Here is a 21389-nt window from a genome sequence, read left to right as displayed (position 1 = left end):
CTAAGTAAATACTGATTTTTCAATTCACTGTGAGAACTCACATTTCATTCAATCAACTAGGAGCCTTTTGGAAATTTCCCCCATGCAGCAAATTTGGAAGAAACTGTCACACAGCATCCATCCGCCCAACATATTGCTTCGTTGTAATTTTTGCACTGTGTTTTGACAAAAGCAAATATTAGTATTATTCCAGGGGAACACTACGAGTGTATACAGAAATGTTTCCTTTCCTTTTCTCTTAGAGAAGCAAGGGAAGGGAAATTCTATATAGCCCCTTAAATGAGCGCTCCTGGTGGAAAAAGAGTACATCCAACTCCATACGCTATATGTACAAAGCCCCTTAGATCAAGGGGTTCGCGATACCCTCTTAGTTGAGTCCCAGGCTGCCAGCTTTCCATTCATTTTAGTTCCTCGATAAGGAGGGGCGGTGTGTTTTATTGCTGGGTTTCAAGCGTGCACCCCGTTAGCGCAGTTACAGCCTGCGCAAGGTCCTGAGAACCCCAAATGCCCGGCGGCCCCACTCAAATAAAATCAGCAGCAGCTTTCCCTGCTGCTACTGTCCTTGTTGGAGTTCGAACTCGGGCTTTACTGGTTGAGATTCTGAGCTAAACAGCGTCTGAACCGGGTGCATCTATCGCTAATCCTCTTCTCTTACTAAGGAAACCTGATCCCCACCTGGAAGACCGCGTTGCGTGGGGCGCCCGCGGCCCTTCGCACGGTTGAGGGTTTCAGGCAAACGGTCGCAGCCCCAATGGAGCTTTCTCTGAGCTTTCCGAGCAGGCGGCTTATCCCCCACCCCCCGACCGCTACATCCTCCGAGATAGAGCCCATTTTTGCCTACACCACACTCGAGTCACCCCAGACCCGGTCCTAGGGGGTCTATGGGGATGCACTTGATCGGCTCCTGAGGAAATACACTCGAGCCCAAGCAGAAAGATTTCACTCAGCCCGAACTCGCCTCTAGAGCGGGCAGCGTCGAGCCCGGGCGCAGAAGAGAGACTGTGTGGCCCCGGGGCTCCGGCGCAGACGGGGTGTGTGTGGCGGGGCGGGGGGTTGGGGGTTGTCTGGGGATTGTCTGGGGACTGCTCGCTATTTGGGATCGCTCGGCCCGGGTGGAGAGAAGACTGTTGTGGGGGGGGGGGGGTGTCTTTACACCTGCAATGTTTGAAATGAGGCTTCTTCAAAAATCACTTTTAAAGAAAAATACAAGGGCGTTTTCTGAGACTCCCCTCAACCCTCAGACCCATTAAACAAAATACAGCTGAATACTGGAAGTTCCGGAATGTCCCAGGTTTCTCGGAGCGAGGGGACGGGCGCACCGGGCGAGATGCGGGGCAGGAAGCAGGGGGCCTGCCGCAGGGAGCCCGGGACGCCCCCAGCCCCTACTGCTTGGGACCAGCCGATGGTGGGGACGGCCAAGGGATTTCGGGAAAAAAAGACCCCGATACGCGCGGGTCGGGACAGCCCGGACCCCTGCGCGAAGGTTCCCCTGCTGCCCTCCCGGCCGTTGGGATAGCGGGGCGGGGGGCGGAACGGGGCCGCGCAGGCAGGATCCGGTCGCCGTTTCTCCTTTCGCTTCTTCCCCAGCTGAAGTTCCTACCGGAGACCCAAAGGCCGCCAGAAGGACGGAGCTACAGCCGCGCCGTCGGGGGCGTTCCCCGGCGCGCGGGCCGGCCGCCGGGCGCCTGCTGCCCCCTGGCGCCCGCGCCGAGCCGCCCGGCCTCTCAGGGCCTGGGGCGAGGGAAGCGGCCGCGGCGCCCGGAAAGGCCTCCGAGGCCTGGCCCGCCACGGCCCCCGCCTCTGGCAGGCCCCTTGGCGCTGGAGCCCTGGGGAAGCCGGAGCGGCGGCGCCGGCGGCAGCGGTCCGGCACCCCCAAATCGCGCATCGGCAGGGGGAACCAAGGCGGGGAGTGGGAAGGGAGGGTCCCTCACCCGGGGGCGGGGGCGGGCGAAGTCGACGTGGAGGGCTCCGTGCCAGGCGAGGGGGAGAGTGGATGAGCGCCCTCCCCCCGAGGGAGGGACCCAGTGGACTCCTCGCGGAGTGTAGCTGGGAGAGCCCCGCGGCCGGGCGGTGGCGTGGGGCGGGGGGAACCGGGGCCCCTCTAAGCTCCGCGAAAATGCCCGCGGCGCCGCTGGGACGGGAGCGGGGAGCATGTTCCCGCCCGCGCGCAGAGCCGGGGTGGCTTCAGCTCCCGGGGCGGCTGACGAGCGCGCGCGCGCGGGCGGGGAGTGGACCCAGGGGCCGTTTCCGGGGAGCTGGAGGTGGGTGCGGGGCGCAAACGACCTGGGCCCCGCGGGGGAACCCCGCCCGGAGGCTTTCCAGTTTCTTTCCAGTCGCTTGTTCTTGGGGCGGGGGGGGGGGGGGCGGCTTCTGAACTACGGAACTCCTTCGCTGGCCACTAAGCTCAACTCCACCTGAGCGAGGCGCGCCGCGTCAAGACGCAGCGTAAAACACCAAGAAAACAAACCCAGAAAGAAAACTCAACACAAAAAGCAGGTCGTGGAGACCGACCACCGTCTGGTCTCAGTAAAGGAATCAGCGCCACTTCGCCGCGGCTGCCAACCGGCGCCGAGCGGCTCCCCGGGCTGGGCCCTCGGCCCTTCCCGGCCCCCTCGCGGCGAGTCCCATCCATGCCGGGAAAGTGGAGGCCTTGGGGCCCCCCGGCCCCCAGGTCTCGGGAGCCTAGCGGCGGCCGCTTCATCTATCTCCATGGCTCGCGGATGCTTCTCTCCGACAGACTCTGATCCCGGACCATTTGCGGCTCAGCGCGCGGCCCCAGTCCCTCCAGGCCGACCGGCCTTCTGCTCCACCTCCTGGGTCTCCGAACCACGGCCGCCCCTGGCGCGGCCGCTCACGGCAGCCCCCCGGGGCGGGCGGGCTGACTGACTGCCGGCCGCGCAAGCCCACGAGTGTGCAAAGCCGCCGCCGTCCGCACCGGAATGGCGGTCTCGAGCGAATGTAGGAGCGTGTGGGTGCGGGTATGTGGATGCGGGGAGCGCGGCGTGGCCTCCGCACTGGCTGGCGGTGGACTCTCCACCCTGGCCGCGTACAGTAGCGCGCGGCGGCGGCGGGGGCGCGCGGGCCAATTCCAGGAGCCCGCGGCACCGAGCCGCGCCCTGCCTGATACCGGAAAGGCCTGTGATTGGCCGGCAGCCGCCCCTATGCAAACGAGCTGAGGGAATGGAATTCCTCGGGCCGGGCTTACAGTAAAAGCACGTTCATTTCCAGGCACTCTCATTCATAGAGCCAGCGGGCGCAGGCGGGACGAGCGCCCCGCGGCCGGACCCAGCCAGGGCACCACGCTGCCCGGCCCTGAGCCGGCAGGCATCTCTTGCTGGGGATACTGGGGACGCCAGAAGAAAGTCAGTCTTTGCTGTTTTTCATAGAACCGCGTTGGAACTTCGATTTTGAATTGTGTGTGGGGGAGGATTTTGTTGTTGTTTTTGCCTTTTCCTACTTTTGAATGAACTGGTTTCTTGGCTGGATGGTTCCATTTCTTTCCTGGGTGTGAACTTTTCTCCGGTTGTGTCCTTTGACAACAGCGGGAGAGAGTGCGCCGGGCTTCGTGGCGAGTGGTGAAGTGGCGCGTGTGCGTGGCAGAGTGTGCGTGCTTGTGTAACTCGAGCCGCCCCGTCTGTTGCGATCTGCGCTGCGGAGCCTTTCTCGCCAGGGCCCGCTCCACCTGCTGCGGTTCCGCGGTGTGTGGGTAAATTGGCGCGTCCGGGCAGTTCACCCGGCCGGCGCTGGGGCGACGTTGGAGGAAGCTCGTCTCGCTACTGCCCAAGTCGGGGCTGACTCACCGGAGTCGATGTAGACGGCGGCTGGCTCCCGAAGAGTGCGTGCCTGCGTGCGTCTGACTCCGCTGCAGCTCACCTCCCACCAAACCACAGGATCAGCCACAAACTTAACCAACATCCCCAAACCCGAGTTCTCAAATGTGGAGAGCTGAACCCTGAATATCATCGACTTGGATTTTTTTTTTTTAAGATCAGCTTTTTCTTTGATAAAGCTTGAATTTTCTGAACTGAGCATTTTGCCAGAATTTATTGAAAACATGACAAGTCCTTCTAGCCCAGCCCTTCAACTACTGAAGCTGATTCTCAAGGCTACTTAGAGAAGAAAAAAAAAAAACAAAAACGTGCAGCGAACATTAATGGGTTTCTGTTGTGTTTAATTTCTCTACAGATTGTATTGTAAATATTTTATGAAGTAGAGCATATGTATATGTTTATATATATGTGCACATACATTAGAAGCAGGACCTTTTGGAAGTCTCAGCTCTCGCTTTTGAGGACCGAAGCCAGTTTTGCATGAATAAAAAGTGGCGCCGTATTTGAAGACACTCGTATATTTTCTGTTGTTTGGACTTTAAACAAAACTCACCTGGGGGGAAAAAAAAGAAGAACTGACAGGCAATTAACTACTGGAACGTCCAAATCCTATATTTGCTGGTCCTTCTGCTCTCCGCATAAATAGTTTAGGAAGTGTATGGGAATTTTTGCCTCCGGGTACTTCTGTAACAGCCAAAGACTGAACCTTCAAACTCTCAAAGCAAAACTCAGAAGATAGGGTCCCTTGGCCCTTGACTTTGGATTCTGGTCGCCCACTTTTCAAAGCACTAAGCGGTCGGTGCCCGGGTCTGAGCTGAGGCCGATTGTCAGAACTAGAACTTTTTCAGCCTTCCTGGACTGTTCGTAACTTAGTCTCCCCCTCTCCCCCAGCCACCTTGCAGCAATAAAGGTCCCTGAACTTGTATGTTGGTCTCCCGGGAGCTGCTTGCTGAAGATCCGCGCCCCTGTCGCCGTTTGTTAGGAGCTGTTTGCAGGGTCCTAACTCAATCGGCTTGTTGTGATGCGTATCCCTGTAGATGCCAGCACGAGCCGCCGCTTCACGCCGCCTTCCACCGCGCTGAGCCCGGGCAAGATGAGCGAGGCGCTGCCGCTGGGCGCCCCGGACGCCGGCGCCGCCCTAGCCGGCAAGCTGAGGAGCGGCGACCGCAGCATGGTGGAGGTGCTGGCCGACCACCCGGGCGAGCTGGTGCGCACCGACAGCCCCAACTTCCTCTGCTCCGTGCTGCCCACGCACTGGCGCTGCAACAAGACCCTGCCCATCGCTTTCAAGGTAACTCGGGCCGGAGCGGGTGGCGGGAGGACAGGCAGAGGCCGGTCGATCGCCGGGGCGATCGGGGAGGGCCGTGGCCAGGCAGGCGGGGCCGGGTTCTAGAAAGGGGCCGGCGCGGAGGCCCGTGGTCCATCCCTCTGCGCTGCGCACACGGGGGATGCTGCGTTGCCGTGGCTACCCTCGGTTGGGCTGGGGGCGGGGGGGCGATGGTGGAGGGGTCCCGCTTCAGTAGGCCGCCGCGGCCTCCGGGGGATGGTTGAAAAAATTCAGGGTGCCCCCCCCCACAAAGAAGTCCACGGAGGGCCGGCGGGACCTCCTCCCCGGGCATCGGTCCTTCGCTTTGATCCAAAGTAGGAAAAGTTATAACCCGGCCGGAACCCAGCCCTTCTGAGGAAGGCATCAGGAAATAAAATCGAGATACTCTGATATACCTTTGGATCCAGGAAAAGAAACTTGACAAGGAAAACTCTCATGGCTTTTCCCCACGTCCACCCCCTGTTTAACTGCACTGTAGAAATTAGCAAGTTCAAAGTCCACGGCGGACTCTGTTAAATTTGCAAAAGTTTTCTGAGGGGTGTTTTTGGTGGTTGTTTTGTTTTGAGCTTCTAGCCTATTCCTGCCAGAAGCCGCAAGTAGTGAATCCTGTTTCTTTTCTGGGAACCCTCCTGAACGTTATCGCCGGCTCACCTAGCCTGAAGCCCCGGGTCAGCTAAAGGAGGCAAGGCGGGCTGCCGTGAGCCTGGGGGTCTCATCCGCCTGCTTTGCTGTTTGAGGGGAGGGGGGCGGCGACGTGGACCAGGAAACTTCAGCCTTTTAGCTTCAGAGGTCCGCGTTCACTTTTCACCCCTCATCTTGCGCTAGCTTTCAGCTGTCTTGAAAAACCTTGGCCTTCAAAGGGGCTATATAAACAACCCCGGGCGTTTTTAAACAACCGTCCCACCACCCCTGGCAGCAAACAGAAGATGTTTCATTTCTGCGGTAGGGATTCAGTTCTTCTGTCTTGGGTGGGTTGAAGAAGGGGCAGCTTTTTAAATACAATCAGTGCTGTCATTTCCTGTTCTTTTAAAGGGGCTAAGGCAGGCAAGGGGTAGGGGGTGGAAGCTATAAAGATCAGCTACTCTTTTTTTCCTTAAAAAAAAAAAAATAAAATCTGGCTACGTAATTGTCCTCTTTAAGGGGAGATTAAAGTTTTTTGTGGTTCCAAGCCTGGGATGGATTTGTAGCTAGTTACAATGAATAAATGTTCACTTTTTAAAACACAAGTTAACTATCGGAGTTCTTTATTTTTAAGCTTTAGACACCTTCCAAATTTAGATTATGGTTTTTCAAACAAACAAGCAAAAAGTGCAGTTGGCTGCCTGTATAGAGCTGCCTCAATTTTCTAAAAGAAGGAGTTTTTGAAGAGGATAGAAAGGACGATGAGTCTGAGCAGCTGCTGGACTCTTTCCTGTCTCTTCCTCCACCTCTGTAGATTTGGGTTGGGAGCCCATTTCAATTTTAAATCACGCTAATCCCTGTATATAAACAGACTCAGCGGGCAGACCTCCTCGGCTCTGACAGGGATGGGCCCCGGGTCACTTGCAGATAAGTGCAGAGGGGAGGAGACAGGCTGATAATCAACCCGAGGGTCCTTTAAACCAGGTGCTACAGACTCACCACGGGAGTGTGGGTTCTCCAAGATCTGTGGCTTCCTTCGGGCTAAGTCATAGTCTCCTCGACTAGGGAACCCACACCCCAAATACTAACTGATTAAGAAAGAATCTGAAGGAGTTAGGGCCAGGTCATTTCTCAAGCCACCCCATGAAAGTATTTCCTTCGAAAAGAATGGAAAAAAAGGGGAAAAAAATCAGGTAAATTGCTTTCCTGAGCCATCAGGGAATTCCCTTTAGCAGAAATCTTAATAACCCTAGAGATTTCCTTTTTAAGATGACTTTTGACAATTCACTGTTTTAAAAAGATTTGTTTTACTGAGTGATAGTTTCTAGGTTCAAGATCAAGGTATAAACCTCTTGAAAAAAGTTCAAGTGGGTTTTGACAACTTTGGGGGCAAAGGAAAGGACAGTAGAGGAATCAGACCGCTTGGTGAACAATCTGTCGCCACTCCAGTCCCCAGGAAGGGGGGCCTCTTTCTAAAGGAGACCTGCTCACCGCCTAACGGAAGAAGCAGACAAAACTGCCAGTGAGGGAACAAGCACAAAGATTAGGTATAAAGCAAGCTAAACTTTTGTGTCCCTGACTCCAGTCTGTACTCATCTTGCCCTACCTACCTCCCAAGCACTTTCTATAGAAATTACTACTTTAGAATTTGGATTTTATGTAACAACCCAGACAACCTCTTTAAGAAGGTAAGCACTAAAGAATTACTAAGATCTTCCATACTAAGGAGGAGAAAATGTAAAACCATGATAAAGTCTGACGGTATTGATGAGAAGGAGCACTAAAATGATTCTTTAGGCATCTTCTGAATATGTGTAAATCCTCTGCTTTAATCTTTGAAACTAAAGGGAGATTTAAAGGTGTGAGTTTTCCTTAAAATAGATGAAAACCATCCTAATTGCTTATCCTGGGCCCTAAAATATCCTCCATGCCCCGGCGTCTCTGGTGAAATTGCCTTTAGTTTTTAGCCTGGGAGAAATCCCTATTTTACTACAGAGAAAAGTCTTAAATTTGCTACCTGTTACTCATTAATTACCGAAGCAGTCAAAAAAGCTGTTTGGATGACTTAGGATGTGTTTTGTAAGACTGTAATATTAAAGTTTATTTAGGCTCTGGTACACCACAGTCCGAAGGCATAAACATGCCTTCAGCAAGTTGAGAGGCCTTGGACGCTGATAGTAGTATTCTTTTCATAAGAAAGAAAGAAGTAACGTTTCTGTCGGTGAGATCATGGTCTCCTAGCTATGCAGTAAATGTCATCTCAGCTGAATGCTAAGTTCCACCCCGCAGCTTTCTTTAAAACACTGGAAATTTAAGGAATTTGAAATAAATGAATTGTGACTATAATTTCAGCCTAACTAGAGTTGGTTTAAAATGCCAGTTTCAGCCGTGAACAGGCTGACCAAGAGCAGTGTGGGGAGGTCTGTAATATAGAAGAGGTTTGATATTTTGCCCAACTTCCTGATACTTTAAAAAGAGAAGTTAAAAAAAAAAGAGAGAGAGATCCTTTGGCCAGCAAGTCTCTTCTTGTCTGTTTGGTCTGTGTTAAAATGTAAACGTTTGTGTTTCTTTACCTATTGTTTATAGCTTTTCATTCCAGTTCTTTCTTTTATTCTGTTTGAAGTTAGATTTTTTTAAAAAAATTCTCTGCATATTGCCTATCAGTGATAAAATCTATATCAAATTAACAGAAATGTTAGTTTTTAAGTTAAAAATATTTTTCTAGTCTAAGAATGCTTGCTAACAATTAGATGATATTCTTTATTAATGTAATTTTCTTGGATTTAATTCTTTCCCTCCTCCTCACCAAGAAAAATCTATAAAAGGCCAAGTAAATGATCTTTGAGCCCCAAAATATCTTTGACTCCTGCTTCAGTTTGAAAAAAGGGAAAAGGAGTTAAACTCCTAATTTCTTTAGTCTTAAATTCCAGCATCAACAACTTTTTCTTGTTTAGCCACCACGATTATTTTACTCTGTATTTTTGTTTGGTGACTGCCTCATGAATTTGCCACATTACTGATGAGGATATTTTGGAAAGATGAGTGAGGCTCAGACATGGAGCACTGTGAGAGGGGCCAGTGGGAGGAAGGTGATTTAGAATACATTTTGGTAGTTATAAAACAAGATTTATTTATTTTAAGCTCTTTAACCAACAATGAGTTATTCAGTTTGAAAACCATGCAGTTGATCCGGTCCCTGTATACTTACTTACTGAATGTGGAATTAAAACAGAGACGCCAGGTCATCACAGGGAGATGGGGATGAGGAAGTAAAAATATGTTTTCAAGGAGGACATTTCAACATTGTGAGCTAATTTTACAGAGGGAAGTGAAAACAGTTGGGGGGGGGGGTGGAACAGACTGGGGGTGGATTTTTAAGGGACTGAAAAGAGCAGAATAAAGCAAGTCTATTTCATGGCAATAGAAAAAACGGTAACAAGAACGTAACTGATCAAGGAGATTTATTTCAATAATGGTTTTGAAACAAAAGGGAATTGTCATATTACTGCTCTTAATTTAACAGCAACAAACACACTTATAATGGGCTCTAACTACCTAATTAGAGGGTGCTTGGGGAAGAAATAGCTGTGCTTTTAAATTTCCTTTATAGAAAACACGTCCAACATTTGGATGGAAAGGACTGGAAAGAAAGCTAAGAGTGCAAGTTGGATAAAATAGGTGAGGAAGGTGCCTGCCTGTTGCTATAAGAATTGAGTCTCCTGGTACAGTCCTGGGGTCAGAAGGATGCCTGCCTCTTATAGTGAGTCGGTTCAATTTCCCCATCATAGTCCTTAGAATCCAACAGCTGAAGCACCCTAGGAAATAAAAGGAATAAACAGTCAAGTGGATAACACGAGAAAGGGTGATGACTAAGCAGGCAATGAAGATGAGAATTTAGAGAAACGTGGCTTTTCTGTCATTCACGGGGGCCTATGGCAGCCTTATATGCAGACAGAAAAAGAGGACTGAAATATAGGTGTTACCCCTGCAAAAATTACGTGTCAGCTATTAGGTAAAAATGGGGAAGGGGAAAACAGGAGGAGGAATAACCACTGTGGAATGCTTTATTAACACAACTCAAAAATAAAACCCTATACCCACTAGCTGTCACTCCTGATTCCTCTTTCCCTCAGCCCCTGACAACCAGTCAGCTATTTTCTGTCTCTGTGGATGTGCACATTTTGGATTATTCATATAAATGGAATCATACAATATGTGAACCTCTTGTGAATGGCTTCTTTCACGTAATGTACTGTTTCAGCGGTTCATCTATGTTGTAGCATGTATCAGAACTTTATTCCCTTTCATGATGAGATAATATCAATTGTATGGCTCTATCACAGTTTTAAAGTCCATCATCAGTTTATGGATATTGCGTTATGGAATACTTTATTTTTGTTATAAATTTATTGTAATAAGTTTTAAAAATATAAGATGAAATAAACCCCCCAAACGATTATAAAATTGGGATGATGAGCACACATTTCACTAGTGACTGAGAAAATACCAATCAGGGGGTATTGCAAGTGATAGGAGATCGTGATCACGAGTAGAACTTGTTTTGATTTGAAATTCTATGACCACTTTAGAAAACACAAACAATGGAAATAGTTTTGACCAAGAAAATAGTTTTTAGAAGGATCAAATGATGACCCAAGAAATGGACACTCCTACATGAAGCATCATTGGCCATGCATTTTGCCTTAAAATTCCTGCTTTTTTAAAAATTTACCTGAGTGTCAAAATATTTATTTACTAATTTACTTTAATAGTCCTGATAGGAAATCCATTTCCATTCAGGTGCATTGAAGGAATTCTTCTTCAACATCATCTGGGTTTGGAAAAAATCTCAATTATCTATCAGGTCCATGTTAAGACATCTCTGGGACTCACAGAATAAAAATGTGTTGAAATTTTGCTCCTAAAATCAGAGCAGCACATCAAAGTGAGCACCCCTCTTCTCTGAGGTCTATTGATTTTGTAGTTAGTATTATGTTTCTGATTTTTTTCTCTTGCATACTGCAATTCAGTGCTAATGAAAGCAAGTCTTTGGAAATCAAGTAGGGACAATAGGATGAACTAATTGTGAAGGGAGTGTGTAAGTCATTCACGAATAGTCAGCAATTCAGTGGAAGCAATCAGATTTAATTTTAGCAGTTTAAACACCTCAAAGGCAAAATCAGCCCTCTTAGGCCTATTGGTGGAGGTCTGGACAAATGAAAAATGGGTTAGGCTATAAACTTACAAAAAGCAAGACATTCTGTTTCTCAAATATGGAGAGTTAAGAAGAGATGATTGTATTCATGAGAATCCATAGCTTTTCAAAGCCCTTGCTATAGTGAGCCTTATTCCAGCCGTGTCCTGTGACCTTATGTGGCTTTATTAGATGAATGTTTTATGATTTAAATATCTATAATTTTACGTGTGTGTGTGTGCGCGCATGTACTTAGTCACTCAGTCGTGTCCAACTCTGCGACCCCATAGACTGTAGCCCATCAGGCTCCTCTGTCTGTGGAATTCTGCAGGCAAGAATACTGGAGTGGGTTTCCATTCCCTTCTCCAGGGGATCTTCCCCACTCAGGGATCAAACCCAGGTCTCCTGCACTGCAGGCAGATTCTTTACCGTCTGAGCCACCAAGGAAGCCCAAAATTTTACATAGTGGAATTTAAAGTAAATCTTCCCATTAATAACTCTTCTGTTGTTTTAATTTGTGATATAAGTTATGATTTAGTTTGCTATTCCTTTGCAAACTAAAAAGCATCACAATATCCATTCAGTTTTAGAACAGTTACACAAATGACGTCAAAGTTTCTAACATGCCTGATGTCTGTGTTTGTCCCTTGACGGGTGTTTAGGTGGTGGCTCTGGGGGATGTTCCGGATGGCACTCTGGTGACCGTGATGGCAGGCAATGATGAAAACTACTCAGCTGAACTGAGAAATGCAACCGCGGCCATGAAAAACCAAGTTGCGAGATTCAATGACCTCAGGTTTGTCGGTCGGAGTGGAAGAGGTATGTGTCTGTCAGAACTGAACTTGAAACACTCAGTATCTACATGGCAACAAACCCAGATTTCAAAACATCTAGAAGTTTCTGTGATGGGATTCCCTAGAAGCATAGTCATTTCTTCCCATCATTGTTGCTACGTCAACCTTGTTATTTAATATTTAATGTTTCTAACAGAATCTGGCTTTACATTATTGCTTTCTGTTATTGAATTGGTTTAAGACTGATTTGAAGCAGATAAGACATGAATCGAAAATTCCAAGAAAACCTCTCAGATCTTTACTAAAATGTAAAAATATAAAACGAGCCATCATGGAAGCTAAGATTATACAACTGGGGTTCTCTCTTTGATAATTTTCAGAAATCTCTTTACTGGAAGCCTTTAACTTCTGGTCCATGTGCCATAAGTGACCGAGTTTCAAATGATCACTTCTAGTAATTTTAAGGGTTATATAGTAGATGATTATTGCAATATGTTTCAAAGAAGCACTTTTTATGGTGAAATATGAAGAAATAGTGTTAGTAACATTCTGATTCGGTGATTCTGATGGTGACGTGACTTTCCTGTATATAATTTGGATGGCTTATTATTATCTGTAGGGAGGGGCTAGGCCCAGTTAATATTTTAGGTACAAATAATATCAAAGATTGAACTCTCCCGAGAAATTGTTGTATCAGTGTGTTTCTATGTGTAGTTTTCTTTCTCCATACGTGTTATCAAAGTATTCAACCAGAAAGAGAAATCTTGGCTTGTAATCTCCTCTGGTTTCCAATCATTTTCAAATATTGTGTTTTCTGTATATTGTTAAGAACCTTGGTCCTGTTTTATAAATAGCAGTAAGTATTATTTGTTTAATTGAAGGAGGTAAGATAGTTTGTTTTGAAAATCGCATTTTTGTGATGCAGTGTTGAATAAGCTTATGAATAAAAGTTATTTTGAGTATGATATAAAATGACGTAGAAAATACCTAAATAACAGGATGACTCGTTTTGAAAAAAAGTAAAAGAACAACCAACAGACAGTTAAACAGAAGGATAATTATTAGTCTTTATAAAGGCATTTGCAAATCTGTATTCTTGGGGAATCTGATTAGTCAGAGAGGAAAGGGAGTAAAGGCGTGTTGCTTTTTTTGGTTGTTGTGTTTGTGTTATCCTAGCTGTCTGGGGAATTTTCAAAACAGAATCATAGGTGGAGAAAAATTTCTTAAACTTATAACATGGTTGAAAATGTTTGTTTATAGCACTATGTTAATAGTAGGCTACTGCCAAGAAAATTATATCCACTTATTGAAAGCATGAATGATGTTATAAGGTATAAAGGCACAAGTTCGTCTATGGGTTCACTTGTTATATTAAAAGTCCTCGCCTTTCAGTAAATGGAATTACCATTGTGGTTCAGAGATACATGTTTGGAAAACATCTCGGAGGTTTCGGATAAGTAGCTGGCAGAGTGGGTGAGAAGCCAATAAAACACAAAGGCCCTACCGTCTGGTCCAGTAACCATCTCAATTCAGTGCCTGTGGATTTCTGTTCCTAAGAAGCCATAGCTGAGGATCACTGAATTGTGTTTCCAGAGGAAGTAGTATTACATCGTGTGCATCTGTGTAGGTCTATGGGTCGGGTTTTGGTTATGCAGGTTCTGGGAATTCTTCAGTGGTCCATGCCATTTTCCCCTAAGAAGTGCAGTAAGTGGCCTTCCAGCAAGGGCCAGGAGGTTGGTGATGATAAAGAAGGACCTGGTGAAAGCAGCCTGCTTTCTGTGCTGGCGTTTCTCATCCCTTACTGGCCGTGTCTGTTTTGAGTGGGTGACTAAGAGGAGCTTGTGTTGACTTGGGGAACAGTGAACTGTTTCCCCAAGGTGTGGATTGTTTGCGTTCGGCTGCCTGATTAGTGCCAGGATGCCTTTGAGTCTGCAAAGTGGAATAGCTACAACCAAGGCTGGGCTGTCTTCTGATGGTGTGGAATGAGACACTTAATTGAAATGCTGCAAATACGAACAGTATCTGTTTTGACCAGGCTTCCCATGTGTGCTAATAAGCGATCCAAAACAGAGGAACCCCAAATAAATGTTGTACCCAATTAGTTACCGTGTATATTGTTGGTCTTGAGTGATTTTCTTTTTTTTTTTTTGGTTAAGTTCTGCAAGACAAAATGAGCTGTCAAAAGGCTCAGTTTGACTCTGACTGGTAATTTCTCTCCATAATCGTAAAACACAACTTTATTTTACTCTTTCAAGTCTTGAGTGTCAACATCAGCGCCTGCCAGGTTTTTTCTTTTTCATTTTTTGCAATTTGCTTCTCATTATGAAGGGAGCGGATGACTTTCCCTCATTTTAACAATTAGCCTTAATCTCCCTTGCGGAATCTCGTCCTTTTAAAAGTTTCATAATGTTTTATTAAGTGATCTTAAGACTATCCCCTATTTTGTTTTCTGGTTTTGAAAATGTGTCTGAAAATACAACACTGGCATCCACACACCACACTGGGGCCGGGAAGGTCCTGGCTGCTGGCTCATCCTAACGTTTCAACGCCAGTTTCCCATTCTGTCCAAAGCCAGTGGTCTGCTGAGTTTTCTTAAAGCGGCCTGGTACTCCCTTCTAAATAAAGGGTAGAAAAAGAAACTCCCTTTTCTTTTCTCAGCCTTCAGTCCCTAGGGATTGTAAAAGCTCCTAGAAATTGTCAGAGGTGGAACATGGAAGGGTTTTTCTCTGTTCCACAAAACCGATCTGCCTGGGCGCTGGCTCGGGTCCAGGATCGCGGTTCCTAACCTCGGGTTCAGCCTGCAACTGGGAAAACCTGCCCATCCGGCTTTGAAGGCCTCGCTGACAACCCTGGCCCCTAAAAAATACTGGTGAAGGCTGCAGCCGTCTGGGCCTTCCTCCTTCCTTTCTTTTCTGTCACTGACAACTTAAATCTCTCCTTCAGGGCTATCTCACCCTGGGAATTTTCTCCCTTTGATTCAGTATCACCGTATAGATCCACCATTCCTTTACAACGGAAGGCGAGATAGTAGATCCCAGGAGAGGGGGTTGTTATTCAGAACCGTTGTTCACACCTAAACACACTTCCTGGGGACTATCCCTTACCTCCAGAAAAATCCAAGTTCAGGATCAGGGGGAGCTCTTCTTTGGTGACATTCATTAGTGGCAGCTCACATAGCTTCCATCGCCGTTGAAGCAGGTGCTATGGATATTTTCAGTTATAAGAAACTGTATCATGGCTGCAGTCGAGAGACGGAGAAATTTTAGCGATGAAATCCGTGAGTGCTTCCTCCCCTGTTGGAGTACTTAATCAGTTGGAAAGGAATCGATCAATCGGGGAATACGGCCTTAGTTAATTCATTTTAGAACCAAAGAGGAAATCTACCAGACCGTATTATCTATCGTATAGTAAATGGGGGAAGAGAATCCACTGCAGATTTCCTTCTGATTTTTCTAAGACTGAGATTTTTAATTTTCAGAACATCCAGGAATCATTTTGAAAATCCTTGAAAGCCTGCTCTCCGGGGTGGGGGTGGGGGGGAAATGCATGTATGCACCCACACACCCAGCTTCTTGTACAGTTGCAGTTTTAGGGCTGCTGAAGCTCCTTTATGGAACTTCTGAGGATCCCATGGACCCGCTCTCCCCCAAGGCAAGAATCTGTGAATCTGGGACTTTGCCTTGACCGTGGAGGGCCAGCCTAGCATGGTGCTGCACGTTATAGATAACTAGAAAATGAGGAAATAATGAACGCATGAGTTAGACATTCTTCTTGCTCCCTGGGATTGTGCTGTTTTGGTTACACCTGCTTTTATTGTATCCAGGGCCTGGTTTGCATAATTAGGAAAGGAGATCCCATTCAACTACTGGTCTAGACCTTTAAGAGGTACACACACAGGTATACACACAGATGGTCCCTTGCAAAGGAAGAGGGCTTATTTTGTCACTGAAGGGGCAACCTCCTCTCTAGAGACTGCCTGGCCCCCTGGCTACAGACCTACAATTTGAATTCCCAACCAGCCCAGCAAGGCCGAATGGTTCTCCCACCATCCATTAGGACCGGGCTTAACTTCTTGGTGGAAATTTCTGGTTATGCTGACCTCCATGGCAACTTTAATCTCGCCCGCTTTCCAAATAGGACCCTTCTCAACCCCTCTATAAAATGAAATTCCTTCCTCACGTTCCTGCTGTGGACGACTTCCCAGACATAATATTTACCCTGCCACAATCAGGGTGATTGTACATTTGGGTAATGTTCGTTCCTGAAGGATTTTCATTCTTAAGGTATTTGACTATATTCGCAGGACAGGATGGGGAGACTGCCTTTCAGATGAGTGAAAGACTGGCTGAAGCAAAGGTACATGCAGGAAAGGATAGTGTACCGGTATTCTAAACACAGCAAGAGGTGTCTTTATGGAGTGGTTATTACTAAGAAATGGTCTGGATGACTCACGATATTATCATCAGATCCCAGTCCTTCTCTGTTTTATCACAGACTCATGTAATAGGGGGAGGAAAATTCATCTGACAATCCCAGCGTTGTTTCGTGGATAACATTCAAGATAATGAGTTGGCAGTCAGACCTCCTGGAGAGAATACAAGGAAAAGACATGGGTTGTATTAAAATCACCTCTCCCATTACCACCCCCATCCCCTGGGTGTTTTTGGATTGCAATAGATCTACCTTTTAAAATGATAATATATACACTGAAATCTGTTTTCAGACTTCCAGGTGGGCAAACACGGATAGGAAAAGACTCAGCCTCTGATACGTGCAGCCTCAGGCAGCCCAAGCAAATAATGCCTTTTGATGGCATGTGGAAAGCTGGTATCTATGATCTGACGCAGGGTTCGTCTCTAGAGATCAGTTTTCTCATTCTGTTTCACATTTGCCCATGAAAGAGTAACATTTCCTCAAAGCAAGTTGCTGCCCACCACCCAGCAGTTCCTGTCCCACTTGGTGTCGTGGCAAAGACCAAGGAGGAGAGCTTTCTTGAAAAATGCCTGTGGCTGGAAAACGTAGCTTCGTGATTGATCTCTTTCATGGTTTTCTTGCTGATTTTATGAAGTGCCAGGTATTGTTGATGATGTTAGACAGCTTTTTTAAGTTGAGGTTATTTGTATGAACAATATTTAAGAGTTGATGGGCAGAAGCTGGACTCTGTCCACCACTCCCACCCTCCCCCACCGCCCATCCTGCCCCTGCAAACTCCTTCCTTGCCAGCCCACTTGCTTTAGGTTGAAGCAGCTCTTTTTGGTGGGGACAGAAGACTATCAGTCAGAAAGCGCTTCCGAGAGAAATAATGGTTGAGTGATTTTTAGAGCTTCCTGTTTCAGCAGCAAGCATTATAGACATAAACAGTGATCCAGCCAATGGCTTCAGTGCTGCACTGGTTCTAATAAATCAGTTTTGTATTTTTTTTCGTGCTGGTTGGTGAGGGGCGAGAGAGGGTGGAGAGGACTGGTCATGGAAGAGTGTATTCTGTTTCCTCTTCTTTATTATTTTTAAAGAAAAATGACTTGCTGAAAAGAGAGATGGTATACAGCCTGATGAGTGTTTTCTTACTGTTGGTGATTATAAAACATTGTCAGATCAGAAAGGGGTTGTTTAGGAATAACCATGTACTGTTAGTATGGAAGGGTTATGTAGTTTTGAAGGATCTATTGGACTTTCAGTCACAAGGGGTGTGTGTGTGTGTATGTTTATGTGTGTGTGTGTGTGTGTGTATGCTCTGTGTGTGTGTGTGTGTGTGTGTGTGTGTGTGTGTGTGTGTGTGTGTGTATCCTTCCACTGAAAGGACTTCCTGGACCAAATTATCTTTGAGGACTAAATCTATACTAATAACATCTCATCTGAAGCCCCCCGAAAGCAATTAACAGAAATTAATAAGTGAGCAGTGTAGCTTTAATGAGTTGCCTATGAATGAATACTTTCAAAGGTTTCTGGTTTTATCAATTTGGTCTCAGGGTGTGGGGGATGGATTGCTGCTCTTTAAGATTTTTATGTTTATGAACATGCATTAGTGGACTTCCAGCAACACTTACCCTCTGTCACTGGTCCTGATGCGAGTACCGTATTCGACAGAGATGTATTATTTAGTCCACGTTGAGAACAAAGCTTTCCCTGGCATTCCTGTTGTTGGCACTAATTTGAGATTCTAGCACATTCCAGTCTCTATTAGGCTATATCAGGCAGTGAATCCCATTTAGAAACTCTATTTTGTCACTGAACTTCCTCCATCGCCAAGGGTTTCAGATTGCTGAAGACCCCAAAATCGTAAGGTGATCCCAGCAACCTCCTTCAGTAGACCCTGTGGCCATCCTGTGCGTGGACTCAATGTGTTTCCTCTGGTTTCCTTGGTGAGGAAGCTTTCATGTAGGAGCCACTTACACTGTTTTTATTGAAGATGGAAGTACATTTCCTGTCTTTTTCTCAACTTGAGTGAATCCCTACTTTTACTGTGAGATTTCAGAGCATCATTAAGGACGTCAGTTCAGTTCAGTCGCTCAGTCGTGTCCGACTTTTGGCAACCCCTTGGACTGCAATACGTCAGGCTTCCTTACCCATCACCATCTCCCAGAGCTTGCTCAAACTCATGTCCATCAAGTCGGTGATGCCATCCAACCATCTCATCCTCTGCAATCCCCTTCTCCTCCCGTCTTCAGTCTTTCCCAGCATCAGGGTCTTTTCCAATGAGTCAGTTCTTCTTCACATCACGTGGCCAAAGTATTGGAGTTTCAGCTTCAGCATCAGTCCTTCCAATGAATATTCAGGACTGATTTCCTTTAGGATGGACTGGTTGGATCTCCTGCAGTCCAAGGGACTCTCAAGAGTCTTCTCCAACACCACAATTCAAAAGAATGCAGGCGCAGCCTAGGCCTCAGAGCTGTGCCTCCTCCACCCCCAGCCCCACCCCCAGCCTCCCATCAAGGACTCTCCTGGGTCTGGTGAATGGGAGGTCTGGCCAGCACCCTCCTGCTGGTGGTGTGTGGCCTTAACTGAGTCACCGTATGCAAACAAAGGAGACTTCCTTGGTGCAAACAAAGGCAGTGCACAGGAATATGGGCGTTTGAGCACAGTTGGTGATCTGTGTGCTTATCAGATCTCAGCGGAGGAGGCAAGGTGGGATGGGCCTGTTTGGAGGTGGAAGTGCTCCAGGTTGCTCCAGGCACTGATTTGGGGTTTTTAGAGATGTTTTTCCTTGATTCCATTTGAAATCACTGTACAGAGTATAGTCACTGTCTGTCTGTCTATAACAAATAAGAAACAGTTTAAACTCGTATCCTAACACAGCTTTCACCTCTTTAAATGGTGTTTTTCCAGTACCTACGACCCAGGGTCAGTCCAGACATTTTTCTGCTTTCCCCATCTTGTTTGAAACCTCAGGGCTGGTTAGAGCTGATAGATCTTATCTGTGTATCTGCTTATCAATTTTCATGGTGGTCTCCCACAGTGGGTCCCCACATTTGGCAATATCTTCAAATATTTTTGGTTGTGTCCCGCCCCGGGGTGGGAGAGCAGAGGCCATTCCACAGTGCATAGGACAGCCCTACCATGCAGAACATTAGTCACGCCGTTGAGACTGAGAAACCCTGGGCTGGCCTCTCACACTGATTATGATCAGTGGTAAAATGTCTCCTCTTTTTTTTCCTAGCACTTTCTGCCTCTTTACAAAATTTATGAAAAACTTAAATCAGAAAGTTCGCACAGAATTTTAAAAAGTACAGGACATCACTAAATATGAAAGTCTTTTTCTAAATATCAAAATATACTAGAGTTCTGTATACACAGAACTGCACCATTTCCGCATCTCCTGGGTTGGGGTGTGTGTGGCTGCCGGAAGAAGAGACTGCAGGTGGAAGGGGGTCTCTCCATTGTAGGTGGAGGAGGGAGGCAGGAAAATCTCTTCCTGGAGAACTGCCCCCCTCCTTTCAGTCTCTCTCTTAGAAATGTCACGCAGGTGCAGGTCCATGGGGACCATCAAAAGCAGTGAAAGTGCACAGCTGGCTTCTCAGTGCCTGTCCCTATCCATCAGGCACCAGTCGGGGCCCAGAGATCCACTCATCCAGGAACATGAGTTGATGTGAGTGCAGTGTCCGCCTGAGCTACAAGGCGCTAAAAGCAAGGTCCTGGTGTGCGTCGCTGACCGATACCTTACAGAGACCAAAAAGGAGTCGGTTTGCACACCTTGGGGAGATGCAGGGACGGATGGAGGCTGACTTGCCATCCATCCCTGGGAAGCCTTGGTTACCTGCCAGAAGGCTATCTTCGCAGGGACCACAGACAGACAGAGATCTGGGTTCTTCCAGAGCTTTTGGTTCTGCCATCACTTGTTTGCTACAAGAAGATTCAGCGAAAGATGGCTTAAAAAGAGGTCTGGGAAAAAAAGAAAAGAGTCCTCTGGCATTCTCACTGAATCATGGTGGTGTCTCCTACAGGTGGAATTTTCTCTTTTTTAAAAATTTCTTTTTAACTGGAGGATAATTGCTGTCCAACATTGTATTGGTTTCTGCTGTGCAACCATGAGAACTGGCCGTCAGTATACATATGTCCCCTCTGTCTTGAGCCTCCCTCCCACCCGCTTCCCCTACCCCTCTAGCTTTTCCCAGAGCACGGGGTTGAGCTCCTTGTGTTATACAGCAGCTTCCTGCTAGCGACCTATCTCATGCCTGGTAATGCATATGTTTCAGCGCTACCATCTCAGTCTGTGGCACCCTCTCCTTCCCCCGCTGTGTCCACAAGGGCGTTCTTTATGTCTTCATCTCTATTCCTGCCCTGCGAATAGGATCATCAAGGACCATTTTTCTCAATTCCATGTATATGTGTTCACGCACACTGTTTTTCTGACTTGACTTCACTCCATGTAGCAGGCTCTAGGTTCATCCATATAGGAGGAATTTCTTGAATATGCTTTGCTGTGACTGCGGACTCTGGTTGGTTGGTTGCATGGACTCTGCCTGGGGACCTCACTCTGACCTTGCCTGCCCCATCCGCTTCCTGTGCGTTTCCCTCAGTAAAGTCATCAGCTCCCACATCCGGCGTGCAGGTCGGCTGTGTGTCACACCCTCAGACTGGTTAACTCTCCACGTGGGAGTTCCTGGGCGGCTGCAGGTGTGAAGGACCAGCTATGGCAGGCAGGCACACGTGGGGGCATGGTGATGCTGAGACCCCAGCACCTGGGAAAGGATGAACGTGGGCCCCAGAGTCCCCAAGAGACTGCCTTCCAAGAATTTTCAAAACACAGGAGATTCCACCCTGAACTAGAGAAGCCCTGTGTGATATCAGTGGACCGGTGCCTGATACAGAGTGGGGACTTATTAAATATCCAAATGAGTGACCACCCCAGGCAATAGAGCCTCGTGCTTACTGCATGGGCGGTCCTAGATTCGCCGCTGGCAGTACAGCGTCTCATCCTGGGCACCAGTAATGTTTCAGGTTGATTTTTCTGTGTGGGGGCCATGTTCTGCATTTGGGGATGGTTAGTGGCATCTCTGGCCTCTATCCAGTAGCCTGGAGCATTCTCCCTCCAGTCCTGGGTGCTCACAACAAGAAATGTCAGCAGAATTTGCCAAATGTCCCCCCCTGGGGGAGAGGTGGAGGCAAAAAGCACTGGCTCAGAGCTG

General features: G+C 47.4%; 1 protein-coding gene across 3 annotated transcripts in view; it reads left to right on the top strand.

Annotated features, from left to right (window-relative positions):
- RUNX1 (RUNX family transcription factor 1) overlaps positions 1-21389 on the top strand; it is a 271101-nt gene that overhangs the window by 168761 nt on the left and 80951 nt on the right. For all 3 annotated transcript variants that reach the window (XM_042238225.2, XM_027961500.3, XM_060396287.1), the window contains 2 exons: positions 4868-5121; positions 11635-11791. In XM_042238225.2, coding sequence (XP_042094159.1) covers positions 4868-5121; positions 11635-11791 — 411 coding nt within the window. The remainder of the gene's footprint in view (positions 1-4867; positions 5122-11634; positions 11792-21389) is intronic.

The sequence above is a fragment of the Ovis aries genome, chromosome 1 (assembly GCF_016772045.2).
Source record: "Ovis aries strain OAR_USU_Benz2616 breed Rambouillet chromosome 1, ARS-UI_Ramb_v3.0, whole genome shotgun sequence".
In the NCBI taxonomy this organism is placed as follows: Eukaryota; Metazoa; Chordata; class Mammalia; order Artiodactyla; family Bovidae; genus Ovis; species Ovis aries.
Note: the sequence above shows the minus strand (reverse complement) of the source record. Positions and strands in the feature narration are given on the sequence as shown.